General features: G+C 41.1%; 1 protein-coding gene across 1 annotated transcript; it reads right to left on the bottom strand.

Moving 5' to 3' along the window:
- Nucleotides 1-2,603: 2,603 nt before the first annotated feature.
- On the bottom strand, nt 2,604-21,894 carry PRKAR1A (protein kinase cAMP-dependent type I regulatory subunit alpha). Its single transcript, XM_081849861.1, has 11 exons — nt 21,815-21,894; nt 21,206-21,388; nt 16,140-16,313; nt 15,075-15,166; nt 13,997-14,058; nt 11,631-11,677; nt 10,277-10,435; nt 8,023-8,083; nt 7,612-7,733; nt 6,947-7,028; nt 2,604-5,111 (listed from the first exon to the last, which is right to left on the bottom strand). The coding sequence occupies exons 2-11, from the start codon at nt 21,377-21,379 to the stop codon at nt 4,939-4,941; spliced, it is 1,146 nt and encodes a 381-aa protein (XP_081705987.1). The 5' UTR covers nt 21,380-21,388; nt 21,815-21,894; the 3' UTR covers nt 2,604-4,938.
- Between the last annotated feature and the right edge of the window lie 1,803 nt (nt 21,895-23,697).

Genomic DNA, 23,697 nt, shown 5'->3' with positions numbered 1-23,697 from the left:
TTTTAAAACAAACAAACTACAACCTAACATGTATCTAGACAGCTAAATAGAAAGTTCTCTTTGCCATCTACAAAGTAATTCATACATTGTGATGCAAGGGTGGAATTCAATGTTATACTAAGGCAAGCATGGCCAAACTTGGCCCTCCAGATGTTGTAGTCCCAAAACATCTGGAGGGCCAAGTTTGGCCATGCCTGTGCTAAGGCAACTGTTCTATCTGCGTAAGCATTTATCCTTGCCATAAAGAACAACCTCCCCCTCACACACTGCTCTAGGGGTCCTCCCAAAGAGATCTGGGGAGGGCACAGGGGAGAGAATGGAGGGGAGGAAGTCCTGTTGTGCTAGTGGGACTTTGTTGCATTGCCTTCTGCTAGAGCAGGGGTAGGCAATCCAAGGCCTGGGGGCTGGATGTGGCTCAATCGCCTTCTCAATCCGGCCCGCGGACGGTCTGGGAATCAGCATGTTTTTACATGAGTAGAATGTGTCCTTTTATTTAAAATGCATCTCTGGGTTATTTGTGGGGCTTGCCTGGTGTTTTTACATGAGTAGAATGCACGCTTTTATTTAAAACGCATCTCTGGGTTATTTGTGCGGCATAGGAATTCGTTCATATATTTTTTTCAAAATATAGTCCGGCCCACCACATGGTCTGAGGGACGGTGGACCAGCCCATGGCTGAAAAAGGTTGCTGACCCCTGTGCTTGAGCAACAGCTTAGTCGAATCTGGCCACAGGGCTTCAGAGAATCCTCAAGATCACAGCATGCAGGACAGTGGCAGTACTGACATGCAAGATATAAGGGCAAAATGCACATTACAGCAGCGACATGAAGGAGCCACTACATGAGTATGCATATAAATTCTGCCATCCAGTCTGGGCAGGTACAGTCTAAGAACTGAGCAGATATATTGAAAAGTATCAACCCCTAGCCATGCTAACTTCTCCACACACAGGCTCCACACAGCCTCAGTCAGCATGGTCATGGATAATGGGAGTTGTAGTCCAGCAAATACCTGGCTGGCCAGTCTCCCCACCCTTCTCTGTTGCCTCGCTCCCCAATCCAATCATCATGCTCAGTTCTCATTGGGCTATTAAGGTTTTTTTAAAAAAAAAAAATCCCTTGCCCACCCCACCTCCAGAGATTTCAGGGGAGAATGAAGGTGCATGTAGGGAGAGGACGACCCGTTGCACAAGTGGAAACCTTTGTACTATGAGGACAGCTTCACTGGATACAACCCAATAGCTCTGACATTTAGGATTTCCAAAGTTCAGCTGCTAACTGATTTCCAACACCATGAATGCTAATACATTGAAGTAAACCTTATCTGTGCATTATGTAACTCCCAAAGTTACAGGGCAACACTTGTAATCTGTAATGGTGCCTGTCTTAAGTATTTACACCTGGGTGAAAGGGCACAATTCAGCCCTATCGGCTGCTTTGGCCAAGTCGCAGGAAGACCTTTTATCAGCCACCCTGGAAAACAGCCCAACACAATTGTTAATCTTTCATTTGAATTTTGCCTGGTCAGTGTTTTCCATTAAACATGTGATCTTATTTTCCATTTCCATTTGACCTTTAGAATCGGAATGCCTTTTCTCTTACACGGACTATGAAGTGGTATTAAATGGGTTATATTTTGTTACTTACTTTGAAAATCTTGTTGTCGAGCTCCCTCTGCTGATAGCTTCCATGTATTAACAGTTTAAGGCAAAGATTTTCCCATTCCTGAGGATCCAAGGAAGAAGGGCACTAATGCAGTCACTTTGTGGCTGAGACAGTAGAAAAGACTAGTTTAATCAATGTCCGTGATGTAGTCTCTATATCTTAACTAGGCTGGCATTTGGTCAGCCGTCCTAACAAAGCCCAGATTTAATGACTGCTTACCAGTTGGGTCAGCAAGATGTGTGTATATTTTTCATACAATAAGAGAAACTGCAACACGCACTTACAATTAGAAATTCAACTAACATGGATTCTATGTTGACATGGCTGCCACTTACAACAGGAGGCGACACTATTATTATTTATCTTATAACCTGCCCTTACATTGGGCACTTTTAACTCACGAGCCAGATAAGCGTGGGCTGAGCCTCAGTAACACTGTGACATCAAGCACTCCCAGATCAATTTCACCTGGGACTAAAGTCCACTGTTAGCTGAACAAGTTGGAAAGATGTCGAGTACATGGAAAATCTGGAATAAACTGCAGAACTATTCAGAGTAAATTGCTGCATTTCTCTTTTGTCATGTACACATTGAGATGCCTGCCAACGCTGGCTAGTTAAATAGAAAAGTAGAAAACACGACCTAAGAGTTGATGCTGCTCACAGAGCCACAGCAAACAATTCTACATAAACACCCACAAGTCTGGCACTTCGGAAAATAGCTCACACCTGCAGCCACCCATTAAGAAGACTGCATCCCATATCACATCTATTTAACCCACAAGTCATTCACATGAAAGGAAGGCATCTCATGTAGGAAGCAGTCTATGAAACTCACTTTCTGCCAAAGAAAGGCCTAGCGCTATTATGCAGCCCGTCCCTGCCTAGTCCGCACCAGCTTAGAAACTGCAGACCAGTATAATAAAAACGCTGATTACATTTAAGAATTTAAATCATTTTATTGCTTTACCTGCCATTAGGACAATCTATAACAAAAGGAATATATTAGCACATACAGTAAGTCAGACTTATAGTCAGGTAACGATACAAAAATGGTCCTCTGGTTGACTATAGCACTCTAGGGCAGTAGATTTTTTTGATTTTTTTGATTTGCTAAGGTGTCCTAGCAAAAAAGATTACCTCTAAAGCCCTGAATGTTAGCTAAGGCAAACTATACCAACTGTGGATTCAAACATGTTTAAATTGCACACAAAGGTAAAGCTTTAACTGTGATTAATATTTAACTCAGACGTAGCTGGTTCATCTTAAAATCTTGTTGGTAAAACTACAAAAGGGAGTAAACAGCAAGCTAAAAAGACGCAGTAGTGAAACTTGATTAGAAAGCCTTATATAAAAAAATGTGCATTTTTGTGGCGCTCTAACTAGCTTACATAAGATTTAAAATCTTTTTGGTGCTTTAACAAGGATCAAATCAAGCTTCAAAAGTAAGAAAGGTATTGGGGGGAGGAATCCCTGGATAGATTCAAACTGAATGAAGTTTTGGAGGAAAATAGCATTAATGGACTCCCAAAGAGAGCACAGGTGGAAATTCCCATAGGCATATCCTCATCAAAGACTTCAGCACGGACAGAAAGAATTCACAATGTAGATTTTACATTTTCTATGCATCTAGAAATGAGGATATGTCAATACCCCCCTCCCCCTTTTTTATATATATACTAAGGCTCCTATTCCCCAGACATTGCTAATCATATTCAATTAAGCATTCTTTCCAGCAGCCAACAAGTCAGAATGGTACATACCAGGTCCAGTTTCTGGGGGGAAAGTAAGGAGGGAATGGCAGGGAGCTGGACTGGTAAGAAATAGTTGCACAACTAATGCAAAAAACTTGCTGTCACTCCCAAATAAAACCCTAGACTAGTTTTAGATAATTTACATGTTATAAGGAAACCAAATTGCCTACATTATCCACCTGCAACATTCCATATAGTAGGCAGCACAGGGTGCACACAAAATATTTTAACACAAACCTGGTAAATACTGAAACACATTTCAGACTTGTCAACAGGGTCAACTTTCCCAAAAGCTATTCTGTCCGATTGGTATGAGAATCTGGGACAAACCAAAGAGAACAAGACTCGAGACTGAACATCTGCTCAGACTGAATATCTGAGAAAGGTTAGAAGTTACTAAAACTTCTGATTGGACAAAGGAGATTCAGTAACAAGAGTTTACAGGACACTGATTTTCTGTTTCCAGTCTTCCACATGAGCCAGATTCTTGTCATCTAACAAGGAGTGTGTAGTCCGGTCCTGCACTGAATGCCAACAGAACCACTCAATATCTGGTGCTGAAGTTAACAGGGAAGGCAAAGCTTGAAAGGGTCAGACAGAAGACTGAACGCACAGGATGCACCCTTCAGTTTCCTGGTCTACATACACTGCATGTGGGGTATACTATTTGGCACTAGCTAAGGAGCAGTGCAATTATTTTGCCAACACCACCACCAATATATAGGTGTCTAATCCATTGGATGGGTATTGAGAAATTGCACAGGGGGGAAAATAGAAGGGGCAAATATGAATATTCACAACTGAGAACAGGCAAAGGGGAAGGGTAACTGTGGCAAGAATATCAGCAACACTGGCAGCAGGTGCCAGAACAAAAGCTTGTACACAAAAACCTGACAAACGATAACCAAGCCCGTCGTGAACCAACTGAAATGGATACTGATGCATCAAACTATCAAACTTCTAACTGTGGTTTTACTAAGGAGCTGATCTCAGTAAACCAAACCAAAGATAACCATATCCAGAACATTTATGCCAAGAAGTTGAGCTTAGAGGGTAAGTTCCTCTGCTAAGAGAAGTACTTACAGCAGAAAGTGACCACGCCCTGAAATAAATGTAGGAACTCACCAGTTGAGAAATGTGTGCCTCTTAATAATTTTCCACTGTTACATCCTTAACTCTATGGCAATAACCTTGGTACTAGGAAATTTTCCCAGCGAAAGGAATGGCAGTCACTGCCCGAGTTGGACACTGTACATTGCACAGAGAAAAGCAGTAACAGCAAAAAGACTCCATATAATTTTCTTATTTATTTTAAATTGTATTGGGAGCACCAAAATAAATGCTCTAAAATTTAAAATGGTGCCATGAAAACTGATTTCTTTTTTCTTTTCTTTTTTGTTTTCTTTTCCCCTCCCTCAGACAGACAGGAAGCTGCAATAGCCAGTGGCCATGTGGCTCTGCACAAGAGTAATGAAGCAGTCTGCATTTGTGAAGCATGTATTTGACGAAGAAGGGAGACTTCAGACAGACAGAGACACAAAGCTGTTGTACTGCTGGATGTTCCGCTTGAGAATATCTGAGCATGGACCCAAGACACGCTCAAATCGGGGCCGGTCGAGCTTCACACATTTCAATGGGCCACGAGCAACAACCGTGGCAGCACGAGGACGGTTCATCAACAGGGCTATTTCACCTAAAAAACAAAATATTCATTTCAAAGAGAACAGGGTAAGGGGGGGGGAGGTGATTTGAAACAGATCAACACTTTCCCAAAATAGAAGACTGCTCTAAAATTATCCCAAAATATTGCATAGTGTAAGAGTGTTAAGAATTATAGACAGAGATGTGGAGTGCCAGAAAGATTGTGGGAGAAGTGTGCTTAGAGGGCTTATCCACACTTACACTTTGTCCTGCTCTTTCCAGGCACAGGTCTGCTCTTTAAAGCTCCGTATCTGAGTGTGGTTTTGTTTTTTTGCCCTGGGGCTTTCCCTGCAAAAACCTGCTCTTCAGTGCTCAATTGGAGCAAACATCAATTCGGGGTTTCTGTGGATTGTTGTTTGCTTCGAATGAGTGCTAAAGAGCGGTTCTCGTGGGGAAACTCTGGAATAAAAAAAAGGAGGGGTGCCTGGACACAGAGCTTTAAAGTGTGGCGTGTGCTTGGAAAGAGCAGAGGAAAGGGAAGTGTCAAAGTCATTTGCACAGTGCTTCCCAAGCAATCAGTAGCCAGCTGGTTGTCAAGACACTTGGAAATTACTGCGCAAGGGGCTTTTGCCACCCTATGCTTGGAAAAGCTGTTTTCTGCAGGGATTGGCTGTGCAATCGGATTCTAGTTCTAACACTAGGTATCCTTGCAATTATTGTTTAAATAATACTCAGGAATTTATACTTCTAATATTTAAAAAAAGTACAATTCTATATGCTGTTATCCCTCATATACTACATGATCTTCAAGAAGGAAGTAACATTTCCATAAATGTTACACTTAAAAGTATCTCCATAATTTGATGTAAGATTCATGACAAGGTTCAAGGTTCCTATTTCAGGTCTTTGGTAGTCTTTTCTGTTCAGAGTAGTACTATACTTAATCTTACAGCAAGTAATAAAAATAAATCCCCAGCTTATTTAATTAATAATCTGCAATAATGTTTCTATCGTCCCGAACTCAAGTTTTCCATTGCAGAAGTTGAATCCAAAGTTTTAGAAGCGTGTTAAAGTACAACTAAACTACTAAATGGCCCAATTCATATGATCATATTCTGGACTGATGAGACAAGTTTTGCATGAGCTTTATATACCCACGTGCAGCCTCTCTTCATGTAAATAGGGAAACAAACCAGGAAGCAGTCATAAACCACAGCTTCTGGTACATACGAACCAGGAGCTATAGTTCAACATCTCCAAACAAGCTAGGATGCAGATGCCAACCGTGGTTTAAAAACAGCCTCTGATCCCTAACCCATTGGTCCGGAAGCAATTAACAGTTGTTCCCAGATTGCATGACATGGGAACCTATGGTATTTGAAACTTGTTTCTCTGGTCTCATGAAGGGAGGAACAAAGGATACAACTGTGAGTGTATGAAGTTCATGTATATCCTGGCTTATTAAGCCAGAATCTGATCGTGCAAGTACAGTCTATGTCTAAAAAACAATTAAGCAACTGCAGAAGCCAGCATCCAACTTGAAAAATTTCCCTGAAGTTTGCTTTACTTGTTACTAAATTACAAACTTTTTTTTTCCCTGTAGCTTCCCATGGGTTAAAATCATATCAATCTGATTTCAATGTTTTCTTACTTTACAATATGATCTCGTGGCTTATTCTCCATTCCAGGAAGGGTAGTATTATAGGAGTCTATGTGTTTTTGTGAGCCTCATGAGATGGAAAGGAGCAAAGGGGAGGAGAGAAGCCAAGTCTCAGGGGACCCGGAAGGGGGCTGCTTTAAAAATATATACCATTATGTCATTTGCATTGGTCTTATGCCTTAAGTATTTAAACGACATTGTCAACTTAAAACAGCAAGAATACTCACCAAAATAATCAGATGGTGCAAGCCTGCCCACTTCAACAAATTCTTCATGCTCTGACCTGCGCTGTAACACAGCAGCTGTACCCTTTAAATGAATTAAAGAGTTAATGACCAGATTTGTTTTAGTAATCTTATGCAAAAAGCAACAACTTCATGACTTAAAGCAGAAACATCCCCATTAAATTACTTGTCTTAACCTATCCCATTTAATCCTAATATCCTCAAAAGGGGAGAGTATAAAATACCATTCAGAAGCACATTTCACAATTGAACTAAGCATTCCTACATGTATAATTCTGCCACCACAGGATTTGTTAAAGGGATTTATTGTCATCTATGATCAAATCTGTTATCACAGAAAATAATTTGCAAATACGTTTTATGTCCAGAGAACCAGTATTGATGCAAGCAGTCTGCAAATGACTTTTTAAAAACACAGAACCACCTTTCATCATATCCAGAAGCATTCCCCAAACAGGTGTCCTCCAGATGTTGAACCACAACCCTAGCCAGCATAGCCAATGGTCAGATATGCTAAGAGCTGTCACTCAAAACATCTGGAAAGCACCCGGTTGTGGAAGGTTAATATAACCCAAGTAACTGAAATGTATGAGACAAATACAGCTGCTAGTAGCTAATTCCAAAACAACATTGTTATAAATACTCACCTCCAAAATAATGAAGAACTCGTCTCCTGGTTCTCCCTGCACCACAATCTTTTGTCCATCCTCAAATTGTACTGGCTCTAAAGCATCAGCTACTGTGAGACGCTCCCATTTGTCAAGGGATTCTAAATAAAAATAAAACAAGTTGGTTTATTTGGCTGTATCACATAGATTTAGAATTAGATCCCGTTCATCTCACATAAGGAGACGCTCTTCCAGTTTTCCTACAGCAAACCCTTCTTCCACATTTCATCCCACTGCCATAAACAAATTAATCATCCATTCACAATTTGTGATTTAGCAGCTGTAGCTTCAAACACAGCACCTCAACATTATATGCTCCTTCTGTGATGTTCACAGTAGGGCAAGACTCAAATAATCTATTAGTGATGCTAAGAAATTCTTCACACTCACCCAGTATTGACACTTTACTAAGAAATTCTTCATACATCTTTCTCTTTCTCAATGTGCTACCCTGGAGGAGAGAAACACACACAAATGGATCTGAAAATTACTCTTCTGTTTAACTATTTAGAATACCAAGAAAAGTTGAACAGGTCATAGAAATGTTTACAATGCAATCCTATTCATTTCTACTTATAAGCAAGTCCTCCTCAGTTAAACGAAACTTACTCCCAGATAAGTGCACATAAGAGAGGTTTTCAACCTTTTTGAGTCTACGGCTCCCATGACCAACTACATTCTTTCTGCGGTGCTCAGAAGCCCAGTTTATGTCACTCCCTTTTTGAAAACCATCCCTTGTGGAGTGTTCCCTCAGCCTCTTCTCCTTGAGAGTCCTCTGGGCAGCGGCTGCTGCTGCCCCTGATCTCTGAGCTGACCCCTTCCTACCCCAAACAGAGGTGCCTCCTCACACTGCCCCACAGGGGTCTGGGAAACACCCCCTGGCCAGCCCTAGAGGCACCATTTGCCTGGGGAGCTTGTAGCCAGGGCTGCTGCAACAAACAGCAATGCAAGCCTTTGGGAGGCAGAGACGCAAGAAGGCATCAGAGGGAGGGAGGGAGGGAGGGAGGGAGGGAGGGAGGGAGGGAGCGAGGGAGGGAGGGAGGGAGGGAAAGAAAGAAAGAAAGAAAGAAAGAAAGAAAGAAAGAAAGAAAGAAAGACAAAGGCCAGTGTTGCCCGTGGCATTCCTGACTATCATTCAAGGCACCCCAGGCTGCCACAGCACACTGGTTGAAAACCACTGAATATAGGACGGCAAACTTAAATGGTTCAAGTCTTGTGTACACCATTCTAATATAAGCCCTAAGCTGCCTGTAAGCCCAGTTTTCCACCATAATTAGCTAATGATCATGAACAGCATACCCCCTTAAAATTTATGCTAAGGCTGGGTGGCTGGAGCAACCCAGTCAGATGGGCAGGGAATAAATTATTTTTGTCATCATTATTATACACTCACATATCTGGGAGTAAGCCTCTTCTGAAGTCACTGAACTTAGTTGAAAGAACGGACCTATAGGCTTGCACTGTACATAGTCAAATGGTGGACTGTATCCAATACTGTCAATGCACAAAGACAGGCACAGGCAAACTCAGCCCTCCAGATGTTTTGGGACTACAATTCCCATAATCTCTGACCACTGGTCCTGTTAGCTAGGGATGATGGGAATTGCAGTCCCAAAGCATCTGCAGGGAGGTGTATGCATATGCCAGCACAAAGAGAATGAACTTGGGCTCAAGCAATGGGATTTCACATTCCTTTCATGGTAGCAGCTTCTATGCTGTCCCAGTATCTCAGACAGTCCATAAATCCCACTGAGGTCTCTTTTGACCTTTACAACAGAGTAAGCAGGAATATTCACTCTTACTGAAGTGTCCATTTGCTCAACTTAATAGGCAAGACCTTTTGTCCATTAAAAGTTATTTAGTAAAAAAGAAAAGAAAAGCTTGGCTGGGATATAGTAAACTAGAAACCCACAGGTCCCATTATCAGTGTGTGGAAAAAATGTGTGTCTCACCTTCCTATATTTAATACTCAATACACACTCTGCGGCAGTAGTCTTCAGGAATCTAAGCCTTGGATATAACTATAGTTCTCTTGAGCTAATTTTAAATTCCAACACCCTTTCTCTGTCCTGAGTGTGTAAAAACATCCCAGCAGAAGACTGGCTTTGTCTGGAAAAACAGCACACGTGTGTGTGTGTGTGTGTGTGTGTGTGTGTTTAAAAAAAGAATGCAAATAAGCTCAGCTGAAAGCCCAGACTTACTGCTACTGAAAGTCTCAAGCTTCAAAATGCAAATGCATCCTGAAAATTGCATGAATGTAATTGCAAAAGGCATAACTACTTCTTGCTTAATTGCAAATACAAATGTGCTGAGACATCCTCACCTCTGCATGACAATCAAAGCAGAGGACGGAAATACAATTATACACTTTGCATGAAAAGCCCCTCCCACCCAGCAGATCAAATGAGTGGCTGCACCTAGAATCACAGAATTGTAGAGATGGGATCGAACCCCCGACCCTGAAATTACTAAAAGTCTCATGCTCTACTGACTGAGCTGTATTCAGGAGTTCTCCATCGCTGCCATACAACTTTCCTATATGCTCATGTTGAATTATACAAACTCAAGTCAGAACACCTCAACACCAAAAAAGCCACACTCTCTTTCAAATTCATTTATTTAAAAACAAAACAAAAATACTTACCATAAGGATTCTTCTATAGCTGTCTCTATCAATGCCCCACAGTTTCACATTAGTTTTTGCTTTGACAGTTGCTGCTCGGGGTGTTCCATAGATCAGTGCGAGTTCACCAAAGCTGCCCCCTTCTCCAACACTGGTGGCCCATTCATTGTTAACATATACCTAAGGATGCAACACACAAAGTTGAAGGAGGGCAGGAATTTTGCTGGAAATGTATCCCTTGAAACAATATGGTTCAAAAACTATGATACGGAACATTTCAAAACTGGTTAAATGTTCCAATTTGGATAATATTCTAATTCCTTTTCACAGTAATATTCCACAATATACCCGTGCCAAGAGGTTTTCTGTTTTTGTTTTGAGAAAAGCTTATCACTGGGCACCACTTGTTCGGCCCTTGCATAATAATCAAATAATAAGTGATTTCATTCTGGGAGGGAGTATTAGCTGAAATAAGTAATATTACAAATCACAATGTACTGTGTAGTCCAAGTTTGGGTTTATTAACAATTTTTATGGTAGATCGACGTGCTTTATTATATAAGGATCTTAGTAGTGTCTTGTTAATGCTGTGATTATTTACTTATGGCACCGAATTGGAAAGGGCTTGAACATTTGCATACGATGGAGACAGAATGCATGGACTACTTCCCTATCTGAAAAACTAGCCCAAAGGGTTCATGTATTGATGCAGACTATTTTGGTACCCATTTGCAAACTACTCAAATGAATACCCTGATGATTGGCATCCACCAACCTTGCACATGAACCTTGCACCAACCTTGCACATGAACTTATGGCAAAATTTTATACATTAATCTTCTGTTCCAGGGTGGGGAAAAACAATGTTTTTAATTGCTTCTCCACCACTTTGAGAATTAGAAAAGCAGGTTAAAAACTGTAAATAAAAATGCAACCTAAAAACAAGGGCACCCCTCCTCCCGTTACACCTAACCAAGCTGCTCTCTGAAGTGCCTCCACCTGCTCCTTTAAATGCCCCTCTGGTGGTATTTAATTGGGGAGGCGCTTCAGAAAGCACCTCTCTGCCTCCTTTAAATAGCTTGCCTGGGCTGCCTGCCATCCATGCTGCTTGCCTGCTGGTCTGCCTGCTGTTCTGTCATGAGTTGCCATGCCCACCTATAGCTGACCACGCAAACGGTAGTAAGAAATAAGCTTCGGACAAGGCTAGAGGAAAGGGAAACTGTGGTAAGGGGAAAATGGGAGGTCCCTGATATTTATTTGTCTGAAATGCAAAAGCACGGACACAGACAATGTTCCCATTATTGCCCATGTGATGCATTGTATGTGCTTAAAATATTCTGGAGCACTGCAGTAATATAGTTTAGAAAAGACTTACATCCATTTCTCCTTGATCAACAACATAGAAGTTATCCCCTTCATCACCTACAAAAATTGAAATACAAGTTTGAGAAACAATTATAGGTTTAGAAGAGGCAGTAATCAACCTCTTCCATTCTAGAACTATCTAGCACAAAATGACATCCATACAAAAGCTCACATATGCTTTTTTTGCATTTGGAACAGCCATGCTTTCCTTTAGGCTTCACAGTCAAATATATTCATTACATTTATAATTCCCACTTCACCCCTACATGTAATTAAAACGAAGGAAGCTATTTATCCAGCTATCAGTATGACAGGGTAGATAAGACTAGTAACTAGTCTAGGTAAAGTGCTCTTTGATCAAAGCCATATTGCAAAAGCCATTGCTGGCAGAGGATTTTCACTGACCACAAAACTCAAATAGAACACTGAAATGGTTACAATGTGGGGAAAACAAGTCTAAGCTCAGTGATGTCTAAGCTCAACCTCCTTGCCTGCTGACCCTCCTCAGGCTATGCCCCCGCCTGGGGAGATTTTAACATCACCACCCAACACTGTGATGGGGATGAAAACTGGGCCCTTCCTGGCTTCTCAACTGATTTGTTGGGAGGGTGCAGTTTTCATCCCCATTACAGTGTGCAGGGTTGTTCTTGCTTTGTTGGCATCCGTCTGTCTTGAGAGACAATGGAATGCATGCCTGGGGGGCGAAGTCAAACTGCTCTGTTAGCAGCACTGAAGTGACCTTCCTGGGATGCAAGCCTGGGCAGTGTGTATGGAGCTCCTGGGATGCCCAGACGATAACACCCCCCCACTCCTCTCATGGCCTTGCTTCTAGACCATTTAACACACTATTGGTCTCATCCGCTCAATTGAAATGGAAATACTTTATTGTCACTTGTACAACTTGTATACAGTGAGATTACACAAGCACCCCCCACTCAGCTCTTAGTCTTAATTCCCCTTGTTTACTGAGGCACACCCACCAAGCCCGAAAGTCAGTTGCCCTGTTGTTATCTTTTCATTCAGCAGCCTAACAGCCCACGGATAGAAGCTGTTCTTTACCCTGTTGGTGCGACTAATCATTCTTCTATATCTTCTGCCCGAGGGCAGGAGATCAAGAAAGGGCTGGCCAGGCTGTGAATCATCCCTGAGAATTTTCCTCACTCTCCTCAGGCAACGTTCTTCCGCAATGTCATCCAGTGGATTCACAGGACAGCCTATAATATCATATTCACCACCCTCTGTAGGCACTTCCTATCAGTTGATGTCAAACCAGTGTACCACACCGTGATGCAGTATAAAAGGACACTTTCTATTGTGGACCGGTAGAAGATGATCATCAAATGTTGATTGACATCGTTCTTTCGCAATACTCTGAGGAGATGGAGTCTCTGTTGGGCTTTCTTAAACACCTGTGTTGTATTGATCTTTCAAGTAAGGTCTTCACTGAGATAAACTCCTAGGAATTTAAAGGAAGAGACTCTCTCCACACAGCCCTCCCCAATGTACAGTGGGGCTGGTTCTCTCTTCCTCTGAAAGTCCAACACCACCTCCTTTGTCTTGCTGATATTAAGTATCAATATATCAATCTGCAGGAGCCTGTATTTGCATACAGAGGAAGACCCTAACTCACTGAGGGTTTTGACCCATTGGTTGCCCTCACCTGGTTTAGTCGGCCAGTAAAAGTCGTTTCCTGGGGTGTGGCTGCTGTTGCATGCTGACGGCTTCTAGGAGCCACAGGTGAGAGTTGAGTGCAGGGTGGGGACCAAAGGTGGACAAACTGCCCCAGAATGAGCATAACATGTCCCCCAGCAGAGGTACTACCCCTCTCCTAACATCCCATAGAGATGTTTAATCCTCCCCACAGTGCATGCTACAGTGGGAATGAAAATGCCCCTTTCTCAGCTGATCTACATGGATCATATGAGATGGGGAGTTGAAAGTGAAGAATAGGTGCATGCCTGTGTTAAGAAGTGTGTGACTGTGTGCACATCTGGCCCAGCCCACCACTGGAATGCAACCCCAAACAGCTACCACTAGGCCAGAACATAGGAAGCTGCCTGGTAACGAGTTGGACCATTGGTGCATCTAGTTCAGTACTGTTGACACTGACTGGCACCAGCTCTCAAGTGTTTCAGGGGACACTTCCAGCTCTAGCAAGAATTGAAAACACATGCCCTACCGTTAAGCCTCGGTCCCTTCTTAAAGGTAAGTGACCAAAAAGTGTTTGCCCACCCACCTCTGAAAAACTAGCTGGAATTCTATACTTGGGATCTTTTTACTAAACCTTGTGTATGAGATGAATAGAAAGCAATTGTACATCTTCAATGCTTCAAAGGCTAAGTAATTTTTCCACCAACACCACAATCAATCACTTGCCTTGCTGTATCACAGTCTCGCCAGCAATATAAGTGACAGGGAACATGGCATCAAATATATCACTGAAAAAGATTTCAGAATTACTCAACAAAATATCTTATTGCATGTGTGTGCTAATACAGACAAGCTTAGCATGCAGTTATTAGGGAGGCTGCATCTCTCAAAAGTCTAGACTAGAGTTGCTCGATGTGTTCTGGAGAGGGGACAAAACAGCAGTGCTCACACAAGCTTTAGTTAGTTAGTTAGTATACCACCCTATACCCACTGATCTCAGGGTGGTTCACAGCATAAACATTAGGCTTGGTGAATTAAACTTCAGGTTATTCTTATCTCTTCCCATATTGACAGACACAGGGGCAACATAAATAGGCCGACATCAGCATGAACATTCCCCTCTTCTCCTTGCCCCAAACTAATCCAAATAATTGTATGAATGTAGAGCCCATTATATGGCATTTTGGCAATCTAAGCCACAACAATGTCTGAAGTGGGGGCCCAAAAACCATTCAGTACAACTTAACTGGCCTGGCTAGGGAACAGGCTAGGCAACTTATACTGCATTACTAGCTAGCTGGTTTTTTGCCACAGTTCAAAGCAATTTACAATATTTTAAGCAAATACACACACAAACACACTAAAACCAGTACTTTTTTAAAAAATCCAAAAGACAATCCTTTTTTTTAAAAAAAAAAAAAGATTAAAACAACCCTTCTTTGCAAAAAGGACATAGAAATTTAAAAGCCAAAGGTCTGACCGGAAACAAAAAAAGAATAGCTTTGCCTTGTGTCTAAAGATATGTAGTGATGACACCAGGCAAACCTCCCTGGGGAGAGCATTGCAGAAGCAGGGAGCCAACACTGAAACGGACCTCCCATGGAGGGGGCACAAAAAGAAGGGCTTCAGATGGCAAGTGGAGGATCTGGTGCAGTTCATATGGGGAGATGTGGTCCTTGAGGTATTGTATTTATAGTTAACATTATGCATGGTTCCAAAACTTGGACCACAGTCAGCCTATTTATTCTTTCTACATGTTGCTCAATTCTGTTTATTTAACTATGCAGGTTAACAGATTTCCTACCTTCTTTCATTGTCATCAAGATGAGCAAAAAGCACATTCTTCTCTATGGCCTTTGCCAAAGCAGCCATAGTCTTGTAATCTTTTGGAATAACCTATGGAATGGAAACACCCAAACAATACCAATTAAAGACCTAAGAGGCAAATGTTCTTTAAGCAAAACCATTACCAACAATATTTGAGATGAGTTCCTTTCTTGGAAGGGAGCTCTGTGCAGGAGTTTTCTCCTATGTGAAGAAGTCATTCAAGTGGTAAGAAAAGCTTCTCAACACTTCTTTAAGAAGCATGTTCATGAAATTATGCCTACATTCTAGATGCCCAGAAAAGGGAAAGTGTCCAGAAAGAGATGTATCTTTCCTGGGTAAGTGCTGATTCAATGACCGATCTACAAGTATCTTTTCAGACAAGACACAACTATCAGGAGCCTCAATATGTAGAAAATTATTTGTCCACTGCCTCTGATAAGTCTATAGACCAAATTGCTAGACACACCAGTACCTCAAATTCAGAACTCAAAATAATCTTACTTGAAACTGATGCAGGTTTTAGGAGTCACATAACCTAATGGTGCTCTTACACAAAGATTAGGAATCTTGAATAACTACCATCCAAGGATACTTCCCTCTTACTAACATCACACCTCTGAGGAGCTGTAATTGTGCTTACAGGTCCCCCAAGGGTCAACTCCCTAGTATCAGGCTTCCTGGAAACTACATAGAAGTCACAAGGATCACAAGAATGTCCTATGAGACCTGGTTGCTCCTCTGGGAAAGTTATAGTCAATATTAATTGAACAGACATTGCAGAGTCAGGGAGAAATGGTTTGTTTCCTCCAGCCAAGATCTTTCTAATAATTATTTCCTCCATATCTGTCAACTCAACTTATGTCAACCCACCCAGCAGAAATCTAGGTTTATGTGAGAGAAATATAAGGCAAGTTAGGAAGGCATTAGCACAACTTATCTAGGGAAAGGCCTGATACAACCTTATTTGGGATAGGCAAAGAAGGAAATTGTGCATACAAGACATAAAATATGCCTTGCAGGAAGTAAGAACTGGATGCAGCACCTTTCTGACATAAGAGGCAGCATCCTCTTCTGTGTAAACCTCTGCACTGATGGCACCACGCCTTCTGCGGCCCTTTACCACCGGATTCATGGGTGGAGGGGGAGAAATCTCATCTTCACGCGAGTCTGCACGGGAGCTGGCTTTCTGCTGGCACATTATCTGTTTTGTTTCTTCCTGCAGTGAAATAAAACAGTTCTATGTTAATAATCCACAAGGGTAGAAAGTTCACATCCATGCATATGCTCCTGGGAGAACTTGTTTCCTCCCTTGCAGCTATCCTCATTTAAACACTGGTCCTCAAGTTGCACTGTGCAATTTCAGATTATAACTTCCATGCTAAAATGTTTGTGCCCTCCATAAGCTTGTGAAAAGTAGCACAGGGGTAAGGAAAGGGGAGAAAGCCCCACTGTACAAGCAGAAGCCTGAAAGGTGTTTATTAGGAGACCTCTTTCGGGCTAAGGTTCCAATGGCTTTTGAGCAAATTTCAGACATGGGAGGGGCCAGACCACCACACAAAGCTGTTTTCCACAGCAACAGATCAGTATCTTTAATTCTTAGCAACTCCACTCAAGCTAAAGGTCTCAAACACCCTTTATCTGTCCTGACTGTGCAGAAAGCAAAGAGAACTCAGTAATCCCAGAAGAATGCAAATAATGTCAATACAGAACTGAATGGCAAATCCTGCCTTAAAGCTTTGCATAGTTCTAAACTTCAAAATACAATGGGAATTCCATGTATACAATTGCAAAAATGCATGGATTTTGCAAGGAACACAAGTCTCCCTCTTCACTAAGAGATTTTCACCTCTGCTGTGGTGTTGCAGAGAAAAGAGCTGCAATTATACACTTTGCACAACAGAACCCCTTTCTCCCTCACCTGCTCCTCACTGAACAGCTGATGGATGTGAGGGGACCCAGGGAGCTAGATGAAATCTGCATGTGGGCATCTGGCTCACAGACCAGGGATTCCCCATCCCTGTCCTAAAGAGTTATACGCAAGAAGGCAGAAAATATAGGATTTATGCTTTAACATTTCACTAATTTTAATCCTATCTGGCTGGCCTTGTGTTGGGGAAGAGGAATTTGACGTATTTCAAACATTTGTATTTAACAAAATATATTTTTTAAATTGGCACACTTTTAACAGCTACTTATACCTAGTACAAAAATCTGGATGAAGTTTCTAAATGCTTCTGATGCTTTAGCTGTCATGTATCATACTATTGTTGAGTCCAATACATGAAATTGAGGCCAGTTGCTGGATATTTTGAATGTTAAATTATTGCATTCAAAGAAATGCACCAGGCATGCAACATATGCAATATATTTTTGGTGATTCAGATGTTGCTCTGGCATATTGCTCTGCAGCATGGTCTGTTATAATGAAGACGTTTATAAAATTTGAGTCTTCAATGAAACTCAAAAAAGGATCCTATACCTCTACTTTCTCTCATATATATGTATATACATAGAGAGAGTGTGTGTTCTTTACCTTGTCAACTTTTGAATTTAATAGTTCATCTTTGTAATACAGCTCAGATACTGTTTACATAGATAATGACATTACAGCTGCTCTTCAAAGATCATACAGTTCCCTTATCACAGCAACAGAATCCACAGAAAGCTTCATTATTTAAATGAATTATTCCAAATGCATAATGTATTTAAAATCAACTGATTCTATTTTCTTGAATTTCCGAAGGATACCAACAGAAACCAACAGGTCTCTAAGTATTCCTGAAACAATGTTACACAAAATCTGACTTTAATTAAACTGTTATAATTGAGAGATTCTTGTTCAACAATCCTAATATGTCTGTCTCAGACATGGGTGAGATCTGTTGATAAATGAGCACACTTAATCCAATTATTTACAATTTTCAATAAAATGATGTGAAGGGAAACACATTGAACATTAGCACAAAGTCCAACTTATTATTCATCTGATAGCCTGATTACCCACACACTTCCGCTTGGAAAAGATTAATATGAACTCCTCTAAAAACTACTTTTTAATTCCTGTATTTATCAGCTTAATGTTACTTAACCAAAAGGGCCCCTTGCTCTGTGCCACATAGGACAGTCCTTGCCGGAAAAATGGTTTTTCATGGCACATTTCTAAATTTCCAAGTAGGCATTGTACTTGCCAATTTTGCCTGCTCCAACAAACTCCCAAGCCCTTTTCCATAAGCCAAATTAAAAAACAGCGAGTTCCTTTACTCAAAATGTCCTTGTATTTCATTCATTAATAAAAGGCATGAACATCCTTAAATTATATTTTAATATTTTAAACTATACACACTTTTTGCCCGCATTTCTACAACACATCATTTTGTCAAGGTAACAAAATAAAATATAAAACACTTCTTTCTTTCTTTTTGAAAGCCAGGCAGCCCCCACAGGTTTCAAACTGCTGTGGGCAATTGCAGGATCTAAGCTATGTGTTGGCTGATGGAACCGCTGGGCTGAGCTGGCTCTATAAAACACATTTTGTCAAAAACCTGGTTTGTAAACATTGGAGTCTTTTTTTCATATCCCAGAATGCAGACACAAAACAGTTAATAAAACTATATCCAGGAGAAAAATGTGAACTATTTTCAGCAGTCTAAAAACAAAAGACAGTATGGATCCTGCCCCTTTCCTTCCTGCCTATGCCCTCTGCTATCCCAGATCTGTTCTAGATGGTTGGGGGAACTGCCAGAACAGATTTAGAGAGTATGGGGAGTGCATTCCAGTGAGCAAGGATAAACCCTTGCACTAACAGAACGTTCACCTTAACACTACACTGCATACAAGCCAATTATATTTTTTTCCAGATTAACACAGCAGCACATTGTTTTGTCTTTTTTATTCCTTCATACAGTTTACCTTACAGTTTTAAAGTACTGTGAGCTCCCCAGAGCACTGAAGTTACAGTGAAAGTGTGCAATATAAATTATCTTAAATAAAGCTCTTAAGCTTTGTGAGCCGACTTTCAATTAAATCAATAAAAGCTACCACTCACTATTCAAAGGAAACCATATTTAATATACATACTCAATAAAAGATGACCAAAATCGTCTTAAAAGTTACCATGCATGACCCTAACCTTTCTGCTTCTATTATTCAATAGACCTGCACTGGTCAACTAAAACAAAACAAGACTAAAACTGTAGAATTCCATCTAAAAGTGCAGTGGCTTAGATCCAGCTTTCCTTGCTCCTCTTCCCACTGCAGTTCCCTACACCTTCCCTCCCCCAAAAAACCACCCCTAAGTGTCAAGGGACCCTCTAAATGGTGTGGGACTGGGCATGGGGAATTGCAGCAGAACAGTGGAATTGTCAGAATACATGGAAGCTTCTTTTCTGCTGGTGAAACACACTTTTGGATCCAAGCCAATAACGTATAAACTCAGAAAAATCACTTGCCTAGTTTTAGGGATCTGCATAACTTGGCATTTAGATCAAGCCAAAATGCAAGTTGGACAGAACACTTGAATCTCTATGCATTCTTATGAATTAAAAGTACTAGTGCATAATATAAAAAAAACTGGGGAGTTGAACAAAATGACTCTTCTATACAAAACAAAGTATGTTATTATCCCGACATTGTGCCTTAGGGAAAATGTATGAATTAATTTGTAACAATTAGCAGTGACTGAAGGAATCACTAAATATTGGTCTTATGATTTGCCTTTAAGTCGTCAGCTGCTATGGGATGAATGCTACTGACCTTCTCTCTTTCCACAGAATGTTGACACAGTGATGGGAGAAGCTGTTAGTGACACAGCAGTCAAAGAACAAGAGGGGAAAATTGTTTGGTAGCTTTGCTGCACAGCCATCTAAATTTACTGGGTAGTCACATAGCTTGTAAAAAGTGCAAGACAATTAGCGGGCTACTCAGCTAAGGACTGGTTTGTGATTAGATTAATAAGAGTTTTATACAAAGTGTACTGAAAGCAAAATCAGATCTGGGATGATCCAACTAAGGGCACAATCCAAACCTTCTGCCACTGCAGCTCAAATCAGGAGAGTCCTGTGCCCTGTGTCAGCTCCAGGCTGGCGCAGCATTCAGATCCAGATCAGGTCTGATGGCAGCTGGCAGCAATTAGGAATCTGACTCGGGATCCAGTCCCATCACTTCCCTTAGAACACACAGTTTCACCTCTTTCTGCTGGACTCCACCACTGGGGAGCCTACCAGTGGGCCATCTACCCACCAACAAGTGACACTTATGTTACCCCATTGGCAGCAGCCCAGCTAGCAAAGTGGAGGGACATAATTGCTCCATCAACCTCCACTCCCAGCCATGGTCTAGTGTAAAGGCAGGTTGCACTGCTCTGCCAGTCACTGCAAAAGCAGAGCGAGTTCTGCTCACACAACAGAGCCACCTTTCCCTGCCATCTCTTAACCCTCCTGAGTAAATCTGGGGTTAGTGAGGGAGAGGAGATGGAGAAGACCTGTTCACCATGTGACTGGAAGTTCTTCTGCTTGTGCAATTACTTATATGGGATGCTATGGGTTGAATCCAGCTAAAAAGACCACCATATTTAAATGGTCAAGTTTCATAAGAATGCCCAAGAGTTTATTTCTTGCAAAATATGTTCTACTCTAAAACCCTTTTTTTTTCCTTCCTAAAAGCAGAATTACCAGGTGTCTCTGTCTAGCTTCTGGATTTGCTGCTGCTTCCACTTTGACCAGAGAATTTTTGAGGCCCAATTTGCATAACAGTAGCATTGTTTATCAGAGGGTTGGCCCATTTTATTGATATGAAATTCTACTTTGATTATATGTAAAACCTCTCAAAGATGCACAAGGGCAAAATTTGGCCATGAATGAGTCAAGAGTCCAGTATCTCACAAAGTAACACAATCTAACCTTGTACCCCTCATGAGACCTATTTATTTTTCAATTAATTTTATGAAAACATTGCACAGATGCTTTTCTAGCAATCACATGGCAATAAACTCAAAAACACTGCTGCACTTTCCCCTTGGAACATTTAAACTGTTGATGTACTCTCGGCCAATATTCTAGAGAAGTTGCAAATGGTTTTCCTATTCGCACCATTCCTGAAGCTTATTTTTACCTTCTCCAGTCTTTCAAAATATTCCCGGAGGAATGCCATGGGTCTCTCAGGTCGCACTGTACATAGCTGGACGATGCAATCCTTCAGGAGTTGTTGGATATTGTGTTTTTGGACATAGTGTTCACATTCACGGAGACTGCGCTCCTCTTCACTGTTAGTGCTGCCAGTGGCCATTGCTGCTATCTGAAATTAAAACATATTTTAAAAACCCCAAGAGATAGATGCCCTGCTATCACCATATTACATTAATGATATTCAATGATCACAGCTGCCAGGCACTCTTAATTGCAGAGATAGCTAATTAGCAGAAATCAAAACATTATATGCTTCCAAACTGAAATGGTGCTCAGTGTATTTGTCTGCATTCTGGATGAACAGAACGTTAACAGAAATAAGCAAAGGTCTATGCTACCTCAGGAGTTATGTCAAGCTAAGTTGCTCCCAATAAAGTAAAAATAAAATACTGCAATTAATGCCAGCTCCCTAGCAAAATCTTACTGGATGCAAGATTTCCACAACTGGCAAACAAACATAACTGTCTGTAATAGCATGTAAAAATAAAGTTTTATGGAAATAAAATACATTATTTCCCAACTGCCCAACACTTACTTGAGATGCAGCTAGCTGCAACCACTACAGGTATGCACAGAATTTACAGGAAGGGGTGCTGATCCCAGTGTAGCCTTTCAAAAAGGAAGGAAGAAGAAATGAATAACTCCCAAGTGTTACTGTTCTATTAATACATACTTTTCTAGGTGAGATATTTAGATACATGACACAGATGGCAATATACTTGAGATAAGCATATATAACCCTTCCCAACAGGAAACAGAGGAATGACAACAAAATATAATGTTGTGAAGTGCCCACACTACAAACACATGGCATCCTTGTCATCTGCAACGCTTGTAAAGAATCTAAAGATTACAATACACCTGTTCCATTTCAAAAAACATACACATACATATCTGGCATTTACATTAAGCTGCCTTGAAGTTCTACAGTTACTTCTTTTGTTTTGACAACTTGCATAATGAAGGTCAGTAATAAATGCCTTAATTAACTGTCCAAGAGTTAATGCCATGGCTCTGTGACAGCCTGCAAATAAGTCTGTGGAAAAAGCATTCACACCGCTGATAGACAGCATCAGACACCAGTGCTCAAACACAACTGCGAAAGAAGTAGCAGACAAGAAGCTTCTATTTCAAATAAATATTCTTAATTGTCTGAAGCATGTTAAAGTCTTCATCATACAGAGCTTTGAAGAGCATTTGTTTTAATAGAAACAAGGCCAAACTATTTCTGTAGCTAGATACTTTCACCAACTGGCAATTAACAGCTGATAAAGGACTTTTATTTTCTATAGGTATTTGCAAAGTAGATATGTAGTAGCTTCAAGTAGCTTCCAGGTAAAATGCTTGGAATTTTAAGATCACTGCAGTAATTTTCAGGGGCTCCTTTTCTGGCAGAGAAAACTCAGAATGTTTGGAATTCCTCATAACTATTTAACAGTCATCTTTAAACAGTGAATAATGGAAAAGAGCAACCTGAAGATGGTAACCCAGGACATCAAAACACCTTGTCAAAATTCTAAATGGGGGTAGGGGGTCCTCACATTTTATTGAAATATCAGGTGCAATTGATAGCACACATTTTCTAATCACAAAGAAGAGCCTCTCTATCACAAAAGGGCATTTGTAATTTATAGCAGCCTTGAATAACTTACCCTGATCATCTTTCAAGTTATCTCCCTGTGGCTTCCATAAATAAAAGCAACAGGAAAGCCCTAAGATGCTTCCTTCCTGTGAGAAGGGAGCACAGTTCATTGGGAGCTCATTTCCCTAGGATAGGAATACCCAGAAACTCAAGTACTGTATACAGCAATTATGGGCTACTTCAAAGGCAGCACTTGCTTGTTTCGTTCCTTGACTATGGGGAAAATGACACTCTCCCTATCCTGCAAAAGGTTATTCACTACACTGTAATGACTACAAAGCCAAGAGAATGACATGGGTCCCTTTCTTCCCTCCCCTCCATACATACCGTGAAACATTCTGGAGGGCCCTAAGAAACTGCTTGTAAGATAAGCAGACCCAGCTAAATAAACTCTGGCTTAGGCAGGTTTCAGCAGTAACCTTTCCACTTCTTTAAAACAGATGAAGATCGGGTACCCCCCCCCACACCCCAGACCTATTATTCCCCCTTTAATCCTAACCTCCCCCCAGGTCTAAAAGTTCTCCCCCCCAAGATCACAAACCTGGTTTCTTTGTAAAAGGATCCTCCCTCCAAAAACCTACAGGCCTCTCTCTTAAATCGTCTACCAGAAGTAACCCCAGAAAAAGAAAAAAAAACACTTTCCTCATGGGCTTCTCTTTAAATAATAATAAAAAAACAAAGGCGGCTTTATTCTACGCTCCTTCTCTGTGTCTACATGGCGTCATCTTCCACGGTGCACTTTCCTCCTAATCTGAGCCCCTCTACTTGCGTCTGGA

This window comes from Podarcis erhardii (assembly GCF_964252035.2).
Source record: "Podarcis erhardii genome assembly, chromosome: 2".
In the NCBI taxonomy this organism is placed as follows: Eukaryota; Metazoa; Chordata; class Lepidosauria; order Squamata; family Lacertidae; genus Podarcis; species Podarcis erhardii.
This window is presented reverse-complemented; position numbering and strand designations above follow the sequence as displayed.